The 21,055-nt window shown below is 39.0% G+C and overlaps 1 protein-coding gene across 2 annotated transcripts in view; it reads left to right on the top strand.

Moving 5' to 3' along the window:
• LOC135223624 (D-glucuronyl C5-epimerase B-like) overlaps positions 1–21,055 on the top strand; it is an 888,924-nt gene that overhangs the window by 812,106 nt on the left and 55,763 nt on the right. For both annotated transcript variants that reach the window (XM_064262234.1, XM_064262233.1), the window contains exons 14-15: positions 4,199–4,386; positions 6,696–6,818. In XM_064262234.1, the coding sequence (XP_064118304.1) occupies positions 4,199–4,386; positions 6,696–6,818 (311 nt within the window). The remainder of the gene's footprint in view (positions 1–4,198; positions 4,387–6,695; positions 6,819–21,055) is intronic.

Genomic DNA, 21,055 nt, shown 5'->3' with positions numbered 1-21,055 from the left:
CGATTCTCGGACATTCCACTGAGGCGTTAGAGATGTGTATTTCTGGTGATAAAGTTCACTCTCGTCGTGGTTCGGAAGTCACGTAAAGCCGTTGGTCTCGTTGCTGAATAACCACTGGTTCCATGCAACATAAATACACCATACAAACAAATACAAGGTACAATATACCACATAAACATAACATCTGTACTGTCCATGAAAATACCTTTTATGTCAACCCCCCATATTCGCGCTCTCGAGATTCACAGACTCGCCTATTTGCCGATTTTTTGTGGGCATATCTATAAATGATTCGCTGGAGGACTCGCTAATTTGCAGATTTTTACGTCAATAAATATTCACTAATTAGTGTATTTTGATGTTATTTTTATGCTACAAAAATTTACTCATTTTCAAATATTAACATTGATTAAGACTGTATTAAGTTTAATTAGATTAAATTGTATTATTAAATAATAAAAATAATCATTAGCTCTCAATCTCTCTTACTGAGATGTGTTTTTGTATGATAAGTAAATTATTTACTAATTTTCAAATACTATTAATGTAAACAGCATTAATAGTAAGGTTTTAGTTCATGAATTAAAAAATTATAAGAATGATGGAAATCCCAATCTTTTAGCATAGAGAAACCTGACAGCAAGGGTAGGGGAATGTTGCCATCTTAGTGAGTCTAATAATTGCTGCCATGTTGGGGTCGAAGGATATACTGAAATTCTCTCTCTCTCTCTCTCTCTCTCTCTCTCTCAGGGAAAATCTCTTTAAGCAACTGGTATTAACTCATATTTATCCGTTGATAAATACTGTTCACTAATTAGTGTATTTTTATGTTTTTTTCATGACTAAATAAATTTTTATGATACAAAAATGATTTACTAATTTTCAGGTATTAATATTTATTAATACTGTATTAAGCTTAATATTAAATGATATTAAGTAATAGAAATAATATTTTTTTCTCTCTCTGTATGATAAATAAATGATTTACCTAATGTGTTATAAGTACTAATTTTCAAATATTAGTAAGACTAAATAATAATAATAACAATAATAATAATAATACACTGTTATTACAATATTTATGCATTATTGAAAAACAGAATTTACCCCTGTCTTTTGCCTTCTAAGTTGTGAAGGAGGGGGAGGATGGGCCTCTCAGAAATGTCACATTACTTGACAGAAAGTGACCAGGGTCCAAATTGTTGCCAAGCCTGATCATCTCTCTCTCTCTCTCTCTCTCTCTGCCAAAGGGTAGAATTAGAAATGGATTGATAGATAGACAAATAGATACTTAGTTCAGCCCTCTCTCTCTCTCTCTTTGGAAAAGATAAACTATGGCAGAGGGGAATAAGTGTTGCCTATAGAGGTTCATTTCATTCTTTTGATATCTTGAGAAGTTATTCTCTCTCTCTTATAGTAATCTCTATGTCATCGAAATAATTCATAGATAATTTCACTCTTGATGGTTAAATATATGATGTTGCCCATCCAATGTTCTGTGTGTGTGTGAGTTTGTTTTACTGGCTGTATGTATATATTTCTAATGGTAAAATGTTTAAAATGTCTGTGAAATGATAATATAATTTCAAAGATTAATACTGTAATAGAATAATAATTTAAGGTATATTTGATGTAGGATGATATTCTAAGTAATGTTTGGTATTTGAAATTTCAAGATAGGCAGTTATAAGCCTTTTTAGAGGAGTTTTAAGTTTTTGCTGATTCTAGCTATCCGCGGCCGGGTCTGCTACGCATCCCCTGCGAATGCAGGGGTTCACTGTTCATTATTAATGTTACGTTTCTGACATTTCAGCTCAGTTTTTGTAGTGTACAAAAACATGACTTGCAACGCAATAGCTAATTGACATAGTAGATATTTCAAGTTATACCATAGAAATTTGTCAAATACATAATATGTTTTGAAAATCTGACCTTGGAGGTGATGATGGAGGGTATAGGTAAGACCTATGTGATTGTGATAGGTAAGACCTATGGGATTGTGACCACCAAACACTTAGAATTTCAGAACACATGCTCGTCAGATAAACGAAGAATGCTGAATCAATTATACTTTATAATGATGACTTTATGTTCACTGTTGGTAAATTACAGCATGTCTGTACTGTATGTTTAAAAAATTTTAATACTAAAGTAATTGCACAAAATGTTTTATAAAATCACCAAAGCAAAGGTGTGTTGAATTACACAAACAAATGGCAGAATTTGAAAACATTAAGATCTTTACACTGTATAAGATGCAGCACAGTACAGTATTGGATGGATTAGAAGCCACACTGGGCAGGGCATGCTGGTTCAGTTACAGTAACTGACGGAAAAGAAACCCACATTTGCAAGTAGACAGGGTAACATTGGGAGCATTTATTTCATCACATTTTATGCCATGCACCCTTGCCAAAATTTCTATTTTTATCATATATAATTTTTGTTTCATACATCCAGGTCTTCAGACCTTTCTGGCTCAGTAAGTTTAGGTGCTTAGTCTATTTCATCTTGTATCAGTGAAGTTTTAATTTTTTTACATATAGTATTATGTTGAGGTTTGAATTTCAGTATTTCATGAACATGACTGCATATTTCAAAATTTCTGAATAAAACATATTAAAGCCTTGGAATAAGACCTGGTAATCTTGATAAAAGTACGTTATTATAAATAGATCTAGATTTGTATTTTGATGTTTTTGTCCTCAGTTCCCTTGCAGAGGATTTAGGTAGTGTTCTAGAGAATATTTGCTGAACGTTGGACTGCTTATGAATGTGACTATTGATGCAAAAAACAAATTTTCCTGATAAATACTGGATTCTTAAGTTAGCAGTGAGGGACAGTTAGAAAAACAGTAGCCTGGGTGAATTGTAAGGAGATTGGCAAAATGTTGTTGATAAGTTATATACCATCAGTGCACTATTGTTAGGAAAGTTTATCCCATCAGTAAGCAGACACAAAGTTTTGGCATGTAACACTACACTTCTTGTTGTAGCATGGACTTCAGTACATGTAATGGAAAGGAAGGAGGTTCTGTAGAACTTGGGCACATGCAATGGAAAGGAAAGCGGTTTTGAAGAAGTGCGACTACAAGAGGCCAGTATCTATGACTGGAGTGTACAGTGAATATCTTATACACATTACTGTATTATAAAAGAGGAAGTTGCTGATAGATGTGGTTTCCAGTGTCTGGAAAACAGAGATTCCAAGGGTAAATATAATTTGGACACATGATAGGAATGAAATAAATCATGAATAATAGATATGCTGTAGATGAAAACATGGATCAAATGGTAATGCAGGTAAAAATGCACAAAATTGAAAAGTTGTAAAACCACATTGTGTTTAAGCCTTCATTGTAAAATATGAGATTAAAATACTGATGATGATGTACCATTATCATCATCAAAAACAAAAACAGTCACACTATCACTGTGCAGGCTGTATTATTTATGGAGACAGATTTCCAAGAATTTTATCTTTTTCTCAAGGAGGAGTTTTTCTTACTCTCTGTGCTTCATTTAAACCAGATCATCTTCCTGCTATTATAGCAGTTTCACTTTGACTTTCCAACATTCAACTCCATCGTTAAAAGAGATGGATGATTGGAGTTCAGGAGAATGAATTTAAGGCCAGGTTTTTTTTTTCATGATCAGTCTCTCACCAGAGGGACTAGACTTCAAAGATTCTATCTCCCTGGGTGTGTCCTCGATAGATCTGGACTTCAGAGTCATAGGTGACCCTAATAACCTCTGGTGATAGAAGTTCACTCTCGACGTGGTTCGGAAGTCACGTAAAGCCGTTGGTCCCGTTGCTGAATAACCACTGGTTCCATGCAACGTAAAAACACTATACGAACAAACAAATAGACAGACCCTAATAATTGGTTAGGTATGTGATGAGAATATGAAAATACTTAGGCTGCAGATGTGGATCAGGATCTTGCTGCTTTCTTATAAAATTAACTGATATTTCAAATGGCTCAATACTTTTCAGCACCCAGTTTATAAGTGGTAACAAGTATTTATTTGACATACAGTAGCAAATATGGTTGAATCAGATTATGATTACTATTGTACAATTGCATGTGCTAAGATTTTATTTTACAATTTACCACTTTTCTGTACAAGGTACTATATTACTTTTAACCATGATCATTTCATGTAAAACCATTTTTGAAGAAACTGTCTCTTTCAGAATCTTTTTCCAAAGGTGGTGCTGTATTAAGAATAAATGATTCATCAACACAGAATCTCATTGTTTTAAACTTGAACATTCTTCTGCAAGGAAATGCGAGCTTTACTGTTAGTATGGAATACAAGTATAAGAAGACAGAAATACTTAGGCTTCATTATATCCGTTCAGAAAAATTACTACAAGTTAAGGTATGTTGTGTACTTTGGTTTGTAAGGCCGTACATACTTGTCAATTTAGCTTGTAAATTATACATGATTTTCACTACTTTACTACTAATCCTTAGACATATACATAACAGTATTTTGAATATAAGTTAGTATTATGTATTGTTGTTATGAATTCAGAACTGTCAGATTATTGTATTTCCCTGCATTGAAGATGGTGTGAACTCAAAAATGTACCCCAATTTTGACCAGCAGAATTTCGAAAAAATAAATAGGAATAAAATATGGTTATTTTACAAGTTGAATGCTTGGTTTTGCTTTGGTATGTTGCACACTGTCTCATTGCATTGAAGTACCCTGACTTTGGCTAAGGTTATGATGAAAATATCTGGTGTTATGTTTTTACAGCTCCTTGATTTTATTATTTATTTAACTTTTCTGAAGTTGACTTACTCTACTAGCAAACTGGAAAACTCGAACAGAATACCAAGTACATAAAGTATATAGCATAAACATTTTCTCAGTGCATGGAAATGGATGTAGGACACAGCTTGATCTGAATGTTCAGGTTTTAATATTAATGGATGTAGGATTATGCAGCAATTTTTCCAATCTTAGACAAGGGTAAACTAAACACCACAATAGGAAATATTTAAGATACAAAATAACGTATTTTTTATAATGTAGTCACTGTTCTCATCCTCAAAGAGTTAGCCTTTCCATGGTCTAACCAGAGCTCCATGGTGACCAGACTAACATCAAAGAATTATCTTTTAACTGGTCTTGTGGCTGGGTATTATGTCAGAATGTTAAACATTACAACGTGATAGAGTATAGATGGACTCAGGATAAGAGGGCACTTTCTCTTATCCTCAGCGAATGCTGAACCCAGTGTACCTACGTCAAAACCCGTGAAAAGAAGTGGCTATGGGCATATGCCCTGTCATATTGTTTACATACGACCAGAAACGGATCAAGAAGCCATTACTTTTTTCTGGTCAACAGTGTAAAGTATAGTGAAACCAGTGCTCCGTGATTCAAGATCTTCGCTTCTGTAATTTCATTACTGAGGATCATGGAAAAATCTGAGTTGAAAGCTAAGTGCATAGTCTTAAGTTCCAGCTAACAATTTTTTTATTTTGAACTGTGGAACAATAATTTGTGTGAAAAACCGTAAACTGCCTTTTTCGTGAGCACTCATTGGGGTTTCTCACGATTTCTGATCAGTATTTGTAAAAGCACAAATTGTTTTGAAGAAGTTGTCATTCTATTTAGAAGTTTCTTCCAAAGAAATGTTCCACAATTATTATGCATGCGCAATAGTCACTTCTTATGCAGTTTTGACATACGAAACTGGGTATATACAGCTTCGCTGAAGACAAGAGAAAATGTTTTCTTATCTTTAAGTCCATTATACTCTATCACATGTCATAGTGTTTTCATTATGGCATAATACCCGGCTACAAGACCAGGCTAAGAGATATTTCTTTGATATTAGTCTAGTCACCATAGGGTGCTGGCACACAGCATGGAGGGTAAACCCTTTGAGAACGAAACAGTGACTATGCTATCAAAAATGCAACGTAACATTATTTATAAATGCAGTTCATTTTAAATGAAGTAAAGGTGTAATTTTGCCAGTTTCAGACATGCTTTCACTTGTTTCAAAAAGTTTTGCAGGCTGCATTACTGTTAGTGTGTTTACTATAATTCATTTTACAATCATTGTATTGTAAATAATATAGTAATAATAATAAAAAGATGATTCAATTAAATGTATTTTGGATTCTAGCTAGGTAGTACTTATGGTAAATAAAATAAGTCTACAGTAGTAAGTAGCAGTGTTGACATTAGCCTTTGGAGGACCTCACGTTCACAAATAAGAACTGGGGGTGATATTTTGAGTAATTTTATAGAAAAAAATGCATTTTATATGTCATCAACTATGATTCATAATCTTATCAAGTAAATATTATACTTAATAGTCAGTGAATGATTTTATTGTGCAGGTATAGCCAAGGCTGAATGTACTGAATTTTTGTTACATCTCTTGACCAGTATATTTATGCTGTGAGTGCTCTCTGACTATTAATGGTTACAAAGCATATGTTCACATATTACAGATTATTGTAATTTTTAAAAAATTCAGATTTCTACTTTTGAAAATTTTTTAGACAAAAATAAATGGAGAAATGCAAGGATTACAAACTACATAAAGTAATTTGTAGTTCAAGATTGTTCACCAATCTTAAAATTCACCTTTAAACCGTGAACTTTTCACATTTTCTTATGCTAGTGTAGTTTGAGATTCTTTTTATGTAATAATTTTACAGGATCATCAAATATTTTATGGACTTGGGGAAGAGCAAGGTTGGCGTCGAATCACTCGCAATCTATTAATAGATGTACATAAAGGTGCAGCTGCTTCACCACAGCTGCGCAAACAGTTCAAAAAGGTTAGAATTCTATGTTGAATTTTTCTTCCCTATTATTTATGGTTGGATAAAGTTTTACAAAACAGTATTCAGCAGATAGTGTTTCCAATTTTGTACTGTTGTGTATACTTTATTTCACTAACTACACTGTATACATATTTTAAATGGGGAAAGTGCAGGTTATAATTATTCCCTTTCCCAGTTTAGGAAATATAAAAAGTGTCAGTACTGTCACTAAACAGTTATTTTTATCTACTAAAAATGCATTTCAGTACATTTTCAATAGAACTAAATGGTTTATGACATTATGATAAAAATAGTGAAATGTTTTATAAGTCTACCAGCACCATTAAATGGAAATACAGTAGACCCCCCATATTCACGGGGACGGGTACCAGATCCCCTGCGAATAGCTAAAATTTGTGAATACTTAAAACCTCCCTAATAATGCTTAGAACTGCCTATTTTGATAGTTAAAACACAAAAAACACACTAAAAAGCCTTCGACTACCTGAGTTTTTAAAGTTTTATCACAAAACGTGCATTTAGTCATGAAATTTATATGAAAATACAGTAATTTGTGAATATTTCCCAGTGATAAATACCACGAATAGGCAAATTTTCCGCGAATAGTTGGTATATACAGCCCATAGAAAAATTCGCAGATAGGCAAGTCCTCAAGTAATGGGGGTTGACTGTACAACATTACTACATACATTCACTATTGTTGTCATGTAACATAAAGGGACATGCTGTGATAAATTAGTTCCTGCTTTTTCAGCCCCTTTTGTTTACTTACAATAAAAAATGGATTTTGACGAAGGAAAAATCTATTTCTGGGCGAGGGTTCGTGTCGCCCAGTGAAATAATCCCTTAAGTTCATTATTTCTAGGTAAATGATACTAACATTACCAGAGAAAAATAAAAATAGGGGGATGTCAGAGTAACTGACTCGCTCACCCTAAATAAAAAGAGGGTGTCAGTATGGTGCTGGGGCAAGTGAGACCACTACCACAAACCTCTTGACATTTAGAATTCTCCTTCATCAAAATCCCCCTCCCTGAGAGAGCTGACACACGGCGGCGCCAGCAACTACTACTACACATCCCCACCACGCAGACCGCAGCGCCTCTCGTGCCATTCCTTGAAGTTAGATACCAACCTTGGGCGCAAGGGATGGGAGAACAGGGTGGGGGGATTTCACTGGCGACACGAACCCTTGCCCAGAAATAGAGTTTTTCCTCGTCAAAATCCTTTTCTGGGCTCAGTTCGTGTCGCTTCGTGAAATAGTACCAGAGAATTAGCACAAGGTTGAAAATTAAAATAAGGTCTCAATAAAACGAAGAAAGAAAATAAATGAATATAATCAAGTTGAAAAAATTTTACAAGTTATCATGACTAAGGTTAACTTAACCTAAAATAATAAATGTCAGCTTAAGGCATAATTGGACTTAAAATTAAACTTAAACTAACTTATGATAATTTAGAACTAGATTTTATGATACAACATGATTAAATATCTTAATACATATAAGTGTGTTTCCCTAGCAAAAAAATAAGGGAAAACGACACTAAAAGGTTACAGTCAGTAATCAATATTTACAATTGTGAGTGCCCCTAGCAAAAAAGTAAGGGGCACATCACCATAAGTAGCCTTTTTAGGCAGCTAAGGCTGAAGGACCCAATTAAACATGACGGTAAGGTTAGGTGAATTGTTAGTGAGGCAGGTAGAAAGGAGATCTGGATCTTCGACTACAACTACCGAACAGTGTCAGGAGAAACTATGTTTCCCGCTGCCACTGCCGGAAATTTAAGAGATTCCAAGGATTTTAACCCTCTAACGCCGAAGCGGCAAAAAAAAATAAAAAAAAAAATTGTCTCCCGTGTGCCGGAGGTGTTTCAGAGTGAGCGCGGAAGCGGAAAAAATACACCACAGCGTGCTTGGTTTTCAAGATTAAGAGTTCATTTTTGGCTCCTTTTTTTGTCATCGGCTGAAGTTTAGTATGCAACCATCAGAAATGAAAAAAATTATCATTATCATATATTAATAATGCGATATATGATAGCGCAAAAACGAAATTTCATATATAATTGTATTCAAATCGCGCTGTGCGCAAAAACGGTTTAAAGGGTAAAACAAGTTACTGTTTTTTTTCGTTGTAATGTACACTAAATTGCGATCATTTTGGTATATAACACATTGTAAAACGATAAAAGCAACACAGAGAAATATTATCACAAAATAATGCATGAATTTCGTAACGCGCGGACATAAATATTTTTTTCAAAAATTCACCATAAATCTAAATATTGTCCTAGAGACTTCCAATTTCTTTCAAAATGAAGACAAATGATTGAATATTACTATACTGTAAGAGTATTAGCTTACAATTGCAGTTTTCGACCCTATCTGACGAGTTAAAGTTGACCGAATGTCGAATTTTTTTATATATTTTTTTTTATATGCAATTATTTCGGAAATAAGAAAAGCTACAAGCTTCAAATATTTTTTATTTTATTCTACATGAAATTGCGCACATTTTCATATATAAAACTCTATGAAATGCCTAATATGAAACGGAGCAATATTCCGAGAATGGTACGTACGCATTTCGGAGATTTGTGGCGGAGAATCCGCGCGCGGAAGGGAAGGAAAGATTTTTTTTTAAATTCACCATAAATCCAAATATTTTGCTAGAGACTTCGAATTTGTTTCAAGATGAAGATAAATGACTGAATATTACTAGACTGAAGAGTTTTAGCTTACAATTGCGTTTTTCGACCATTTCGGTAGAGTCAAAGTTGACCGAACGTGGTTTTTTTTCTATTTATCGTGATTTATATGCAAATATTTCAAAAATGAGAAAAAGCTACAACCTTCAAGTTATTTTTTGTTGTATTCTACATAAAATTGCGCACATTTCATATATAAAACTTTATGTAACGGCTAATTTAAAATGGTGCAAACATTACCACAATCGCATGTATGATTTTTTCGGAAGAGTTACCGCGCGGACGTAAAGAAATGTTATTTTTTTCATAAATTCACCATAAATCGAAATATTGTGCTAGAGACTTCCAATTTGTTGCAAAAACGAAGGTAAATGCTTGAATATTACTAGAATATAAGTGTTTTAGCTTACAATTGCGTTTTTCGACCATTTCGGTAGAGTCAAAGTTGACCGAAGGTTGAAATTTTGGCAATTATCGTTATTTATATGATAATATCTCAAAACTGATAAAGCTACAACCATGGGTTGTGTTAGTTGTATTGTGTATGAAATTGCGCACATTTCCATATATAAAACTTTATATAACGGCTAATTTTAAAATGGTGCAAACATTACCACAATCGCATGTATGATTTTTTTCGGAAGAGTTACCGCGCGGACGTAAGGAAAAAGTTTTTTCATAAATTCACCATAAATCGGAATATTGTGCTAGAGACTTCCAATTAGTTGCAAAATTAAGGTAAATGATTGAATATTACTAAAATATAAGAGTTTTAGCTTACAATTTGCGTTTTTTTGACCATTTCGGTAGAGGTTCAATGTTGACCGAAGGTTGAAATTTTGGCAATTATCGTTATTTATATGAAAATATCTCAAAACTGATAAAAGCTACAATCATGAGTATTTTATTGCATGTATTTTTAACATAAAAATGCGCTACTAATTTTTCATATATAATACTTCATGTAACGGTCTAATTTACAATGGTACAAAAATTATGTCAAAGTGACGAAATAATTCAGAGATGTGTCACAGATACTTTTTAGTGCGATAAGAAAGAAATTCGCGCTTGCGCGCCTGCATAACGATTGTAACAAAACAAACACCTTGATCCGTGAACTCCCAGCATCCCCCAAGGGCGCGTGATTCAAAAGTTTAGGCTGGTAGGCTATAAGTATTTTTCCACGAATTTTCAAAAAAAACTTTTGTATGTCGACGTAAAATACGTCCAGTCGGCACCCGAGAGACAAAAAATGTTGACATAAAATACGTCCAGTCGGCGTTTAAGGGTTAAGTAGTGCCGTTTAAAAACTGTCGGCGATTTCCAGCCTGTATACTTCTTCAATTCATCGAAATTCATATGTTGGAAGTAATTGATAGAGGTGGCTCCTGCCCTGATGTCATGGGCTGTAGGGAATGAGTCAGGGTTAGTCTGTTTTGATAAAATAGAGGATTTGTTGTCTAATCCCTTTTACTGAAATAGTGCCACCGTTTTTCCCTCATAAAAGAGGGGGCCTGAGGATCTAGAAGATGTCCTGGACAGATAGGCTCGTTAGGTCGTCACCGGACAAAGAGAAGGGTATTGTGGAAGAGGGAGGATCTTCCAAGGAGCCCACCTTATTAAGGGGTCCTCATTCTTGGCCAGAAATCTACGATCTAGGGATAGTAAGACTTCTCCTGAGGGGAGGAATTCCACATGTCCAGCATCTCTGGAAAGGGCCGACAGTTCTGATATTCTGGATCCTGAGGCCAAACTTAGTAAGAATAATGTTTTCTTAATAGCATTAAATAGTTACATGAACGTTGTCAGTGTGTGAAGCCAGTTTGAGAACGTCATTCAAGAACCATGAAAAAACTGAACTAGGCCTGCCTTTCTGAAGGTCTGAGCTAGCACAGGCTTTAGGAATAGACGTAAAGTAGGAGTCTGATAAGTCTATCTTAAAGCCATACTGGAAGATTTTCTTTATAGCTAAATTAACTGTCATGGTTCGGGTGTTTGTTTCCTTCAGGAAATTTGCCAATTTCTTTACAGCAGCATTGTACTGACGTAAAGTTGATTCCCTCTTATCCGATTCTAAGAAAAGGATATTCTGGGGTGATCGATTTATTTGCATCTTTTCTTAGCCGCAAACTTCATGAAGTCCATAAAGTTAGGGTTTTGAGAATTCCTGAGGAAGCGAACACAGTCCTCATTTGTCTGACTGAAGATAGCTTGGGATTAGGAATCCGTCCGAGGTCGGAGACCCATTCCAGAGTAGAGGTACCATTTTGCTCTTGTCCCAATCCGGGGCTACTAGAGCTACTTGTCCTTGAATGTCCTGAGTTTGCTCAGGACTTTCATAGAAGATTCACTGGAGGAAAGATGTAAATCTTCCTCCACTGATTCCAATTATGGACATGGCGTCTATGGCATAAGCCAGAGGGTCCAGGTTGGGGGCCACATAGCAAGGGAGCTTGTGGTTCGCTTGAGATGCAAAAAGATCCACCTGGAGACCTGGGACCCTTTGATATATCCACTGGAATGAGCGCTTGTCCAGGGACCACTCCCGATTCTAGAGGAAACTGATCGAGACAGGGCGTATGCGATCTACGTTCCTTACTCCCGGCCAGATGGGTGGAGGATAGATGCCATTTGTACTTTGTTGCTAGAGAGAAAATGGCTATCATGACATGGTTCACATGTTTTGACTTGGATCCTCCCCTGTTGATGCAGTGTACCACTACTGCGCTGTCCAACACCAGCTTTATATGGGAATTCTTGGCTGTATAAGCCTCTTCAGAGTGAGGAATACTGCCATGGCTTCCAATACATTTATGTGAAGCTGGCGGAACTGAGGCGACCAAGTCCCTTGAACTTTCTTGAATTGGGAGTATCCTCCCCACCCGCTTAGAGAGGCGTCCGTATGGATAACTAACGCCGAGGAGGGAACTGGAGGGGCGGAGACGTTTGCGAAGAACTGGCGGAATTACTGACAACTTGTCCCGAGATTTGACATTTGCTCTTGAGCGCCAAACTCGGTTTATATCCTTCAATTTTGCTTTCAACAGAACGTCTGTGACTGATGCAAACTGAAGGGAACCTAGGATCCTTTCCTGGTTTCTCCTTAACGTCTGTTTGCATTTGAGGAATTGTCTTATTAACTTGGATATTTCTTTTCTTTTGGCCAACGGAATTGACAGAGTGTGGGAGCTTTATCAGGTTCCCACACTGAAGAATGCCCGAGCCTACTGGAAACGAGACTCCGGCGAGCCTGGATTTGGTCTTGTTTATTTGGAACCCCAGATGTTCCAGAAATTGAATTACTTTGTCTGTGGCTTTGAGGCATTCCTCGACAGTTGTTGCCCAAATGAGCCAATCGTCGAGGTACGCTACTACCATTATCCCTTGTGACCTCAGTTGTTGGACCACTGATTCCGCTATTTTCGTGAACACCCTGGGGGCTACGTTCAGCCCGAAGGGCATCACTTTGAAAGAGAATGCCTGGTCTCCTAGCTTGAAGCCTAGGTATGGGCGGAAGTGTCTCGCGACTGGGATATGATAGTATACGTCTGTAAGATCGATAGAGGTGGTGACGGCCCCACGGGGAAGTAAGGTCCACACCTGTGAAATAGTCAGCATTTTGAACTTGTCGCAACGAATGAATAAGTTTAGACGGGACAAGTCTAAGATTATTCTTCGTTTTGTTGAGTCTTTCTTTGGCACGCTGAACAAGCATCCTTGAAACTTTAAATGTTTGACTCTTGATACTACCCCTTTCTGAAGGAGCTCTTGCGCATACTCTGTCAATTCCCTCGTTGGAACCTGAAGGAATGTTTTGGATGGAGGAGGACCTTTGATCCAACTCCATCCCAGCCCTTTGGACACAATACTTTGTGCCCAATTGCTGAATCCCCATCCGTGTCGGAAGAGGAACAGCCTCCCTCCTACCTGAGGGTTCTCACTGTGACTGTGCAGGATGTGCTCCGCGCCCTCCACGGAAGTGTCTCCCCCTCTTGGGTGCCCTTCCGCCACCCCTCTGTCGAAATGCACCCCTAGCTCTGCTTCCCCTTGCGAACTTATTGATGGCTTGAAAGGCCTGGCTTTCGAATACTGGATTGAAAGCTGGGAAAACAGTGTAGGAGGTCGAGGGTTGGTTTTGGGGCGTCAACAGGAGGATGGGCTGGTTTTGGGCCTTGGAAGTCGACGGTTGCACTGGTTGTGAAACCGGGACTGCCTGAACGAATTGTTGTTGCTGCTGTGCCTGGAAGCTCGGGAACTTCCTGGGCTTCTTCAGTTTCTTAGAACCCGAGGGGGTGCTTTCTGGCTTCCTTTTGCTAGAAAGACCCCAACGGACCCTGAGGCTCTGGTTGAGCCTGGTTGCTTCATGATGAACCTCATTTACAGCAGCTGCAGGGAAGAGGTCCGCTCCCCAGATTGAAGACGATAGCAACTTATTTGGTTCATGTCTTTATAGTTGCTTCCTGCAGGACATGTTTCATGCAGTTTTCGTCTTGCCGTTACAAAGTCGTACAGATCCGACTGTACGGTTTGGGTTTGTGCCTTAGCCAGAAAAGCCTTAAACAGAGGTGCTCCGTACCGTATGTCATGCGGCAACCTCTGTCATCACTAAGGCGTTAAGTGTCCTTCCTAACCTGATCCTTGCGTCGAATTCCGCTTGGATCAAGTTGTCCGGCAGTCTTGGGAGTCTCTCCCCGAACTGGTCAATAGCACAGTCCAGTTTGAGTTTCCCAACTGTAAAAGATGTCGGAAGGTCAGCCCAGAGGTCCTCAGAAGCTGGGAAGAGTGGGGACGTCGGGTCTGACTCTCTCAGTTGAGGGAGCGGCCTCTCTTTCATGGCGGCCTGGATGGTAACTTCCGCAATTTTTGTGGTGAAGGGGAGTGGTGCCTCCTCCTCCGTCACAAAGATTGTGAATGGGCTCTTGAATGCCTGAAGCCTGGTATTGGTGCAGTCCCAATCTTCCAGGCACCTCACCCATTCTCTTTGAGCCTGTTCCCGACTGTAAATTACAGTTTCTTTCGGGATCTTGTCTTCTCTATTCAGGGCTGCCTCCGTCAATCTAGCATACCCCATGAAGGTGGTTGAAGATCGGCGGAGGAACTCGCAAGTCCTCGATACGATGAGTTCCACAGTCCGGGATCGAGATCATTCTGTCCTTGAAGGGTGGGAAGGCTGCTACCCTCCAAGGATTACTCATGGTGAATGCGAGAGAGAGTCGTAACTGGCATTGAAGCCACTCCGGTGCCTGCCAGAGGAAAGAACTGCTGATTGGGGGATCTGGCTAAGACCCGCTAACAAGTTCTCCTGGTTCGTCAGCCGATCCGAGATGTTCTGGATCGACTGACCGGACTGCGCGAACGAGGTGGAGATCTGGGCAAGCATCTGATCAAGCCTATCGTTCACTATTGTCCCTACCATGTTCCCCACCTGCTGCATGACCCCTGCTGTAAAGGAGACGGGATCGAAGGGGCCAGAGTACTGGTCGCAGACAGGGGTCTCCGGGACGAGCTCCGGTGGACGTAGACGGTACTGGTCATCAGCGGGAGCGCGGACCTTTTCTTTAGAGGACTTGCCCCTAGACCCTTTGGAGTGCGAAGAAGATGTCTTCGCTTTCTCTGCTCCGGGATGGTGAGCCGGAGTCTTATGAGAAGATGAGGCCGAAGTCTTCTTAGAAGACGACCTCTCCAGGGTTTTTTGCTCACGTTGTCCTTTCACCTTAGGAACAACCGAGGCAGCAGACGTCCTAGCCGGAATTTCCGATGCGGAAAAACCTTGGAAGGAAGCAGAAGAAGGGACAGGAGATGAAGATCCAGACGCGCCCAAGGGAAGCCCTTGAGCGCCCAACAAACCTACCTCAACCATCAACTCACCTTCCCCTACCGTCATAGGTTCTACGTTAAGGTCCAGGGTGGCAACGTCCGCTGTGTCTCAGGCTGCCCCTTCCGTCCAGGCCTGCTCCACTTGTAGCTGGATGGCAGCGATAGCCGGCGCTGCCGCAACAGGGTCGATGTAGCCGGTCGACTTGCCGCCTGGGAAGATTCGGACAGCCATGTTCTTGCATTCTTCCCGAAGTCACCTACCCAGGCTTTCAGGGTGGCCGTTACATCCCGCCTCCTGACAGTTGGTAGCCTGTAAGTGAACAGATACATAAGTATCAGCATATACTAACAGGACCCGTCATAAGATATGATGCTCCGCTGCATGCCGGAGTAAAATAAATTTTGGGCATAATCCTCTCCTGTAATCCGTGTGAGAGTCCATAGGGCTCGGTATACTGGTTTGAAAACTCCGGTACACCGGAGCAAAGATTTCCGTCAAACCAGATACCTGCTCATATACATATAGTACACCGAGGTGAGGGTACAACACAGTGGAGAACGTGAGAAGATTATCCATAAAGTTAAGCAAAATAAAAAAAAACAAATAATGGTGTATGCGGAGCCTAGCTCCGCTGTAGAACCCTTCCGCCAACCCACGGGGCACACGGATGGTGAGCGGGTGCTCCGCCGGAAGACGAAAGAGACTACAACAACCAAATACAGGGGAAGCATGTAAGGCCTACTCCGTATTCCCCGCCCAAAGAGCTGGCAGAGCCAGCTATACACGTAAAGATAGGGAGGGAACAGGAGAACAACCATAGAATGCCGGAGAAGGCCCGATGCGAGCTGGCGGGGTGGCCAACCCAACCTGAACACACCAGGACCTCCCCGAAGCTCAAAGAAAACGTGACCGGTCCAACAGGACCCCTGCTTAAGTCCGTGACTCCCGTATCCCTCCTGGTAGGGAGGAAGAGGGGAGGGGTACCTGGATGGTTGCCATAGCGATCGTGAGCGAGCAAGAACTAACCTTCCCTCCACGTGGGAGGAAGGGGAGGAGGGGGACTGAGACCAGGGCGACCAGTTGGCTCAACGCATGTGCAGGTGGACCACGAGGTGATAATGCAACAAAACATAGCCTGGGTCAAACTGATCAACGCGAGCACAGGTGGACCACAAGGCGATAATGCAACAAAACATAGCCTAGGTCACACTGATCGCCCCTAACATGCAACCCATAACAAGTACATCATAATAAAAAGAAAAGAAGGAAATCACAAGTGGGAGAAAAAGGAGGGACGTCCAGGAGAGGTAGGCTAGTCTCCCCGAAGGGGAACGAGCAAACCACTCGGGAGCTGGCCTCTGCCGATACGTAAAACGGAGGGCGACGGCCAGGATGGCTGGACTAAAGAATAATATCCATAGAATAAATCAAAATAATAACCCACACGCCTAAACACCTAGACAAAGGGACATGCATGCATGAACACCAATCTAAGGCTTAGGCAAAGGATTTCCGAATAGTACAATGTAAGCATAGAATGGTGGAAACTTCTGTACCACGTAAAAATATCTCATGATAAAGGCATATATACACAAGGAATAGTTACCACGGTATGGGAGACCGAAGTAGCTAACCGAGCACGAGGCGAGCTGGCAAGGCGAGCCATGCGCCAGACCAGGGAGACTATTATTGCACCTAAAAAATGGTTAAAAACAGCTCCTGGCTGGCTAAAACTAGTATATAACCTTTCGGGGTACTTAACTTAGCTGCGGCGATAGCTTGCAATTCCATCTCTATTGAAGGTAATCCCAAAAAGTGCACAAAAACACAGAGCAGTCTTAGACACGTGCATACAGAAGTTCGCTAACTAAAAGGATGGCCACGAGAGGCACTGCGGTCGGCGTGGTGGGATGTGTAGTAGTAGTTGCTGGCGCCGGCCGTGTGTCAGCTCTCTCAGGGAGGGGGATTTTGATGAAGGAGAATTCTAAATGACAAGAGGTTCGTGGTAGTGGTCTCACTTGCCCCAGCACCTAAATAAAAAGAGGGTGAGCGAGTCAGTTACTCTGACATCCCCCAATTTTTATTTTTCTCTGGTAATGTTAGTATCATTTACCTAGAAATAATGAACTTAAGGGATTATTTCACGAAGCGACATGAACTGAGCCCAGAAATACAGTACAGTAGTACCTCGAGATACGAAATTAATCCGTTCCGAGGCGCCTTTCGTATCATGAGTTTTTCGTATCTTGGACCACATTTTACATGTAAAATGGCTAATCCGTTCCAAGCCCTCCAAAAACACCCCAGTAAATTTCATAATAAAGCTAAATTGACCTATAAACAATGAAATACTACAACAATTTGGACCATTCAATACGTAACTTAACCCTTTACTGCCGACTGGACGTATTTTACGTGGACATTTTTTGTCTCTCGTGTGCCGACTGGACGTATTTTACGTCGACTTACAAAAGTTTTTTTTTAAATTCACGGAAAAATACTTATAGGCCTACCAGCCTAAAACTTTTGAATCACGCGCCTTGGGGGATGCTGGGAGTTCACGGATCAAGGTGTTGTTTTGTTTACAATCGTTATGCAGGTGCGCAAGCGCGAATTTCTTTCTTGCCGCAAGTATCTGTGACACATCTCGGAAATTATTTCGTCACTTTGACATAATTTTTGTACCATTGTAAATTAGCCGTTACATGAAGTATTATATATGGAAATGTGCGCATTTTTATGTGAAATACAGCAATAAAATACTCATGATTGTTATTTTTATCAGTTTTGAGATATTTTCATATAAATAACGATAATTGCCAAAATTTCAACCTTCGGTCAAATTTGACTCTACCGAAATGGTCAAAAAACACAATTGTAAGCTAAAACTCTTATATTTTAGTAATATTCAATCATTTACCTTAATTTTGCAACTAATTGGAAGTCTCTAGCACAATATTCCGATTTATGGTGAATTTATGAAAAAACTTTTTCCTTACGTCCGCGCGGTAACTCTTCCGAAAAAAATCATACATGCGATTGTGGTAATGTTTGCACCATTTTAAAATTACCCGTTATATAAAGTTTTATATATGGAAATGTGCGCAATTTCATACACAATACAACTAAAAACAACCCATGGTTGTAGCTTTTATCAGTTTTGAAATATTTTCATATAAATAACGATAATTGCCAAAATTTCAACCTTCGGTCAACTTTGACTCTACCGAAATGGTCGAAAAACGCAATTTAAGCTAAAACGCTTATATTCTAGTAATATTCAAGCATTTACCTTCATTTTGCAACAAATTGGAAGTCTCTAGCACAATATTTCGATTTATGGTGAATTTATGAAAAAAATAACATTTTCTTTACGTCCGCGCGGTAACTTCCGAAAAAATCGTACGTGCTATTGTGGTAATGTTTGCACCACCATTTTAAGTTAGCCGTTACATAAGTTTTATATATAAAAATGTGCGCAATTTCATGTAGAATACAACAAAAAAATAATTGAAGGTTGTAGCTTTTTTCATTTTTGAAATATTTGCATATAAATCACGATAATAGAAAAAAACCACGTTCGGTCACTTTGACTCTACCGAAATGGTCGAAAAAACGCAATTGTAAGCTAAAACTCTTACAGTCTAGTAATATTCAGTCATTTATCTTCATCTTGAAACAAATTCGAAGTCTCTAGCAAAATATTTAGATTTATGATGAATTTTAAAAAAAAATCTTTCCTTCCCTCCGCGCGCAGATTCTCCGCCACAAATCTCCGAAACGCGTATGTCCCATTGTCGAAATCTTTGCTCTGTTTCATATTAGGCATTTCATAGAGTTTTATATATGAAATGTGCGCAATTTCATGTAGAATAAAACGAAAAATATTTGAAGGTTGTAGCTTTTCTTATTTCCGAAATAATTGCATATAAAAATATATATAAAAAAATTCGACATTCGGTCAACTTTAACTTGTCAGATATGGTCGAAAACTGCAATTGTAAGCTAATACTCTTACAGTATAGTAATATTCAATCATTTGTCTTCATTTTGAAAGAAATTGGAAGTCTCTAGACAATATTTAGATTTATGGTGAATTTTTGAAAAAAATATTTATGTCCGCGTGTTACGAATTCATGCATTATTTTGGGATAATATTTTCTCTGTGTTGCTTTTATCGTTTTACAATGTGTTATATACCAAAATGATCGCAATTTAGTGTACATTACAAAAAAAAGTAACTTGTTACCTTTAACCGTTTTGCGCACAGCGCGATTTGAATACAATTATATATGAAATTTCGTTTTTGCGCATCATATATCGCATTATTTATATATGATAATGATAATTTTTTCATTTCTGATGGTTGCATACTAAACTTCTGCCAATGAAAAAAAAAGGAGCCAAAAATGAACTCTTAATCTTGAAAACTAAGCACGCTGTGATTTTTGAAAAAAAAATATTTTTCCGCTTCCGCGCTCACTCTGAAACACCTCCGGCACACGGGAGACAATTTTTATTTTACCGCTTCGGCGTTTAAGGGTTAATAATAAAAATGCAAAACCTGTAAATAAAGTGTATATTAGTGTACAAGAAATATTATTACTGTAACGTAAAATGTGGAAGCTTACCTTTCGAGTGAGGCTATCTCCGAAAGTGGCGGGAGAGGAGGAGGAGGACAAATGGCAGATACGTACACTTAACTTTACGAAACACATAAAAAAATGTCAGAAAAACAAACTAAACTTTACAAAACACATTAACAAAACTGTAACACTTAACTTTACAAAAAACTTAAAATAAAATTTATTTTGTCTTATTTTTTATTTTTACATTTCTTTTTACTTTTTTATAGTTTACGTAATTTCAATTTCTTCACCACCGAATGGATGCCAGTCCGTTTACGGAATTTTTCGAACCACCCATGAGAAGCCTTGAACTCTGGGGTTGCAGTTGATGTCCCCTCTCCACCGTTGTCTTCGGCTTGGGCAATCAAATCGCCGAAAATAGCGCTGGCCTTCTGGCAGATTGCCATCTCTGTTATCATATCGCCATCGATTTCTTTGTCCTCGATCCATACAAGAAGCAGCCTTTCCATTTCATTTTGCACATGGCTCCTCTTTTGTTACAAATAGTGGACGCCGTTGGAAGGTGTAGCTGCTTTGATGGCTTCCTTCTGCTTAAGGATGGTGCCTATCGTCGACGGATTTCGGCCATATTCCTTAGCGATCACACTCAACCGCAAGCCAGCTTCATACTTTTTTATTATCTCCATTTTGGCCTCCATAGAAATCCTTCTCTTCTTTCTGTGAACTTCAGCAACTTTCTTGGGACCCATGACTAATATGTACTGTACGTAATTAAGTTACGTATGTAGTACGTATACTAATTAGGTTCTCACAACACGATAAAGTAGCACAATGAAATCACTAACGAATTTACGATACTAAACGAAATCGTTGGACCGAACGAATGCCGCATGTGTAGGATAAAGCTTCGGGTGCGAAGTGGCCGAGCGAAGGGACGCCACCACGTAAGATGCATGATGGGAGGGATGCTGTCCAATAGGAGAGAAGGATCTCATGGCTTGGCTAGCATCAGGAACCAATGGGAGAGCAGGAAGATGGTGGCGAGTCTACTAGAACTAAGATGGCAGCGCGCGGCGCGAGTTTCAAAATTTTTATTGGGCGAATCTTGGACTTTCAGA

Source organism: Macrobrachium nipponense, chromosome 10 (genome assembly GCF_015104395.2).
Source record: "Macrobrachium nipponense isolate FS-2020 chromosome 10, ASM1510439v2, whole genome shotgun sequence".
Lineage (NCBI taxonomy): Eukaryota > Metazoa > Arthropoda > Malacostraca > Decapoda > Palaemonidae > Macrobrachium > Macrobrachium nipponense.
Note: the sequence above shows the minus strand (reverse complement) of the source record. Positions and strands in the feature narration are given on the sequence as shown.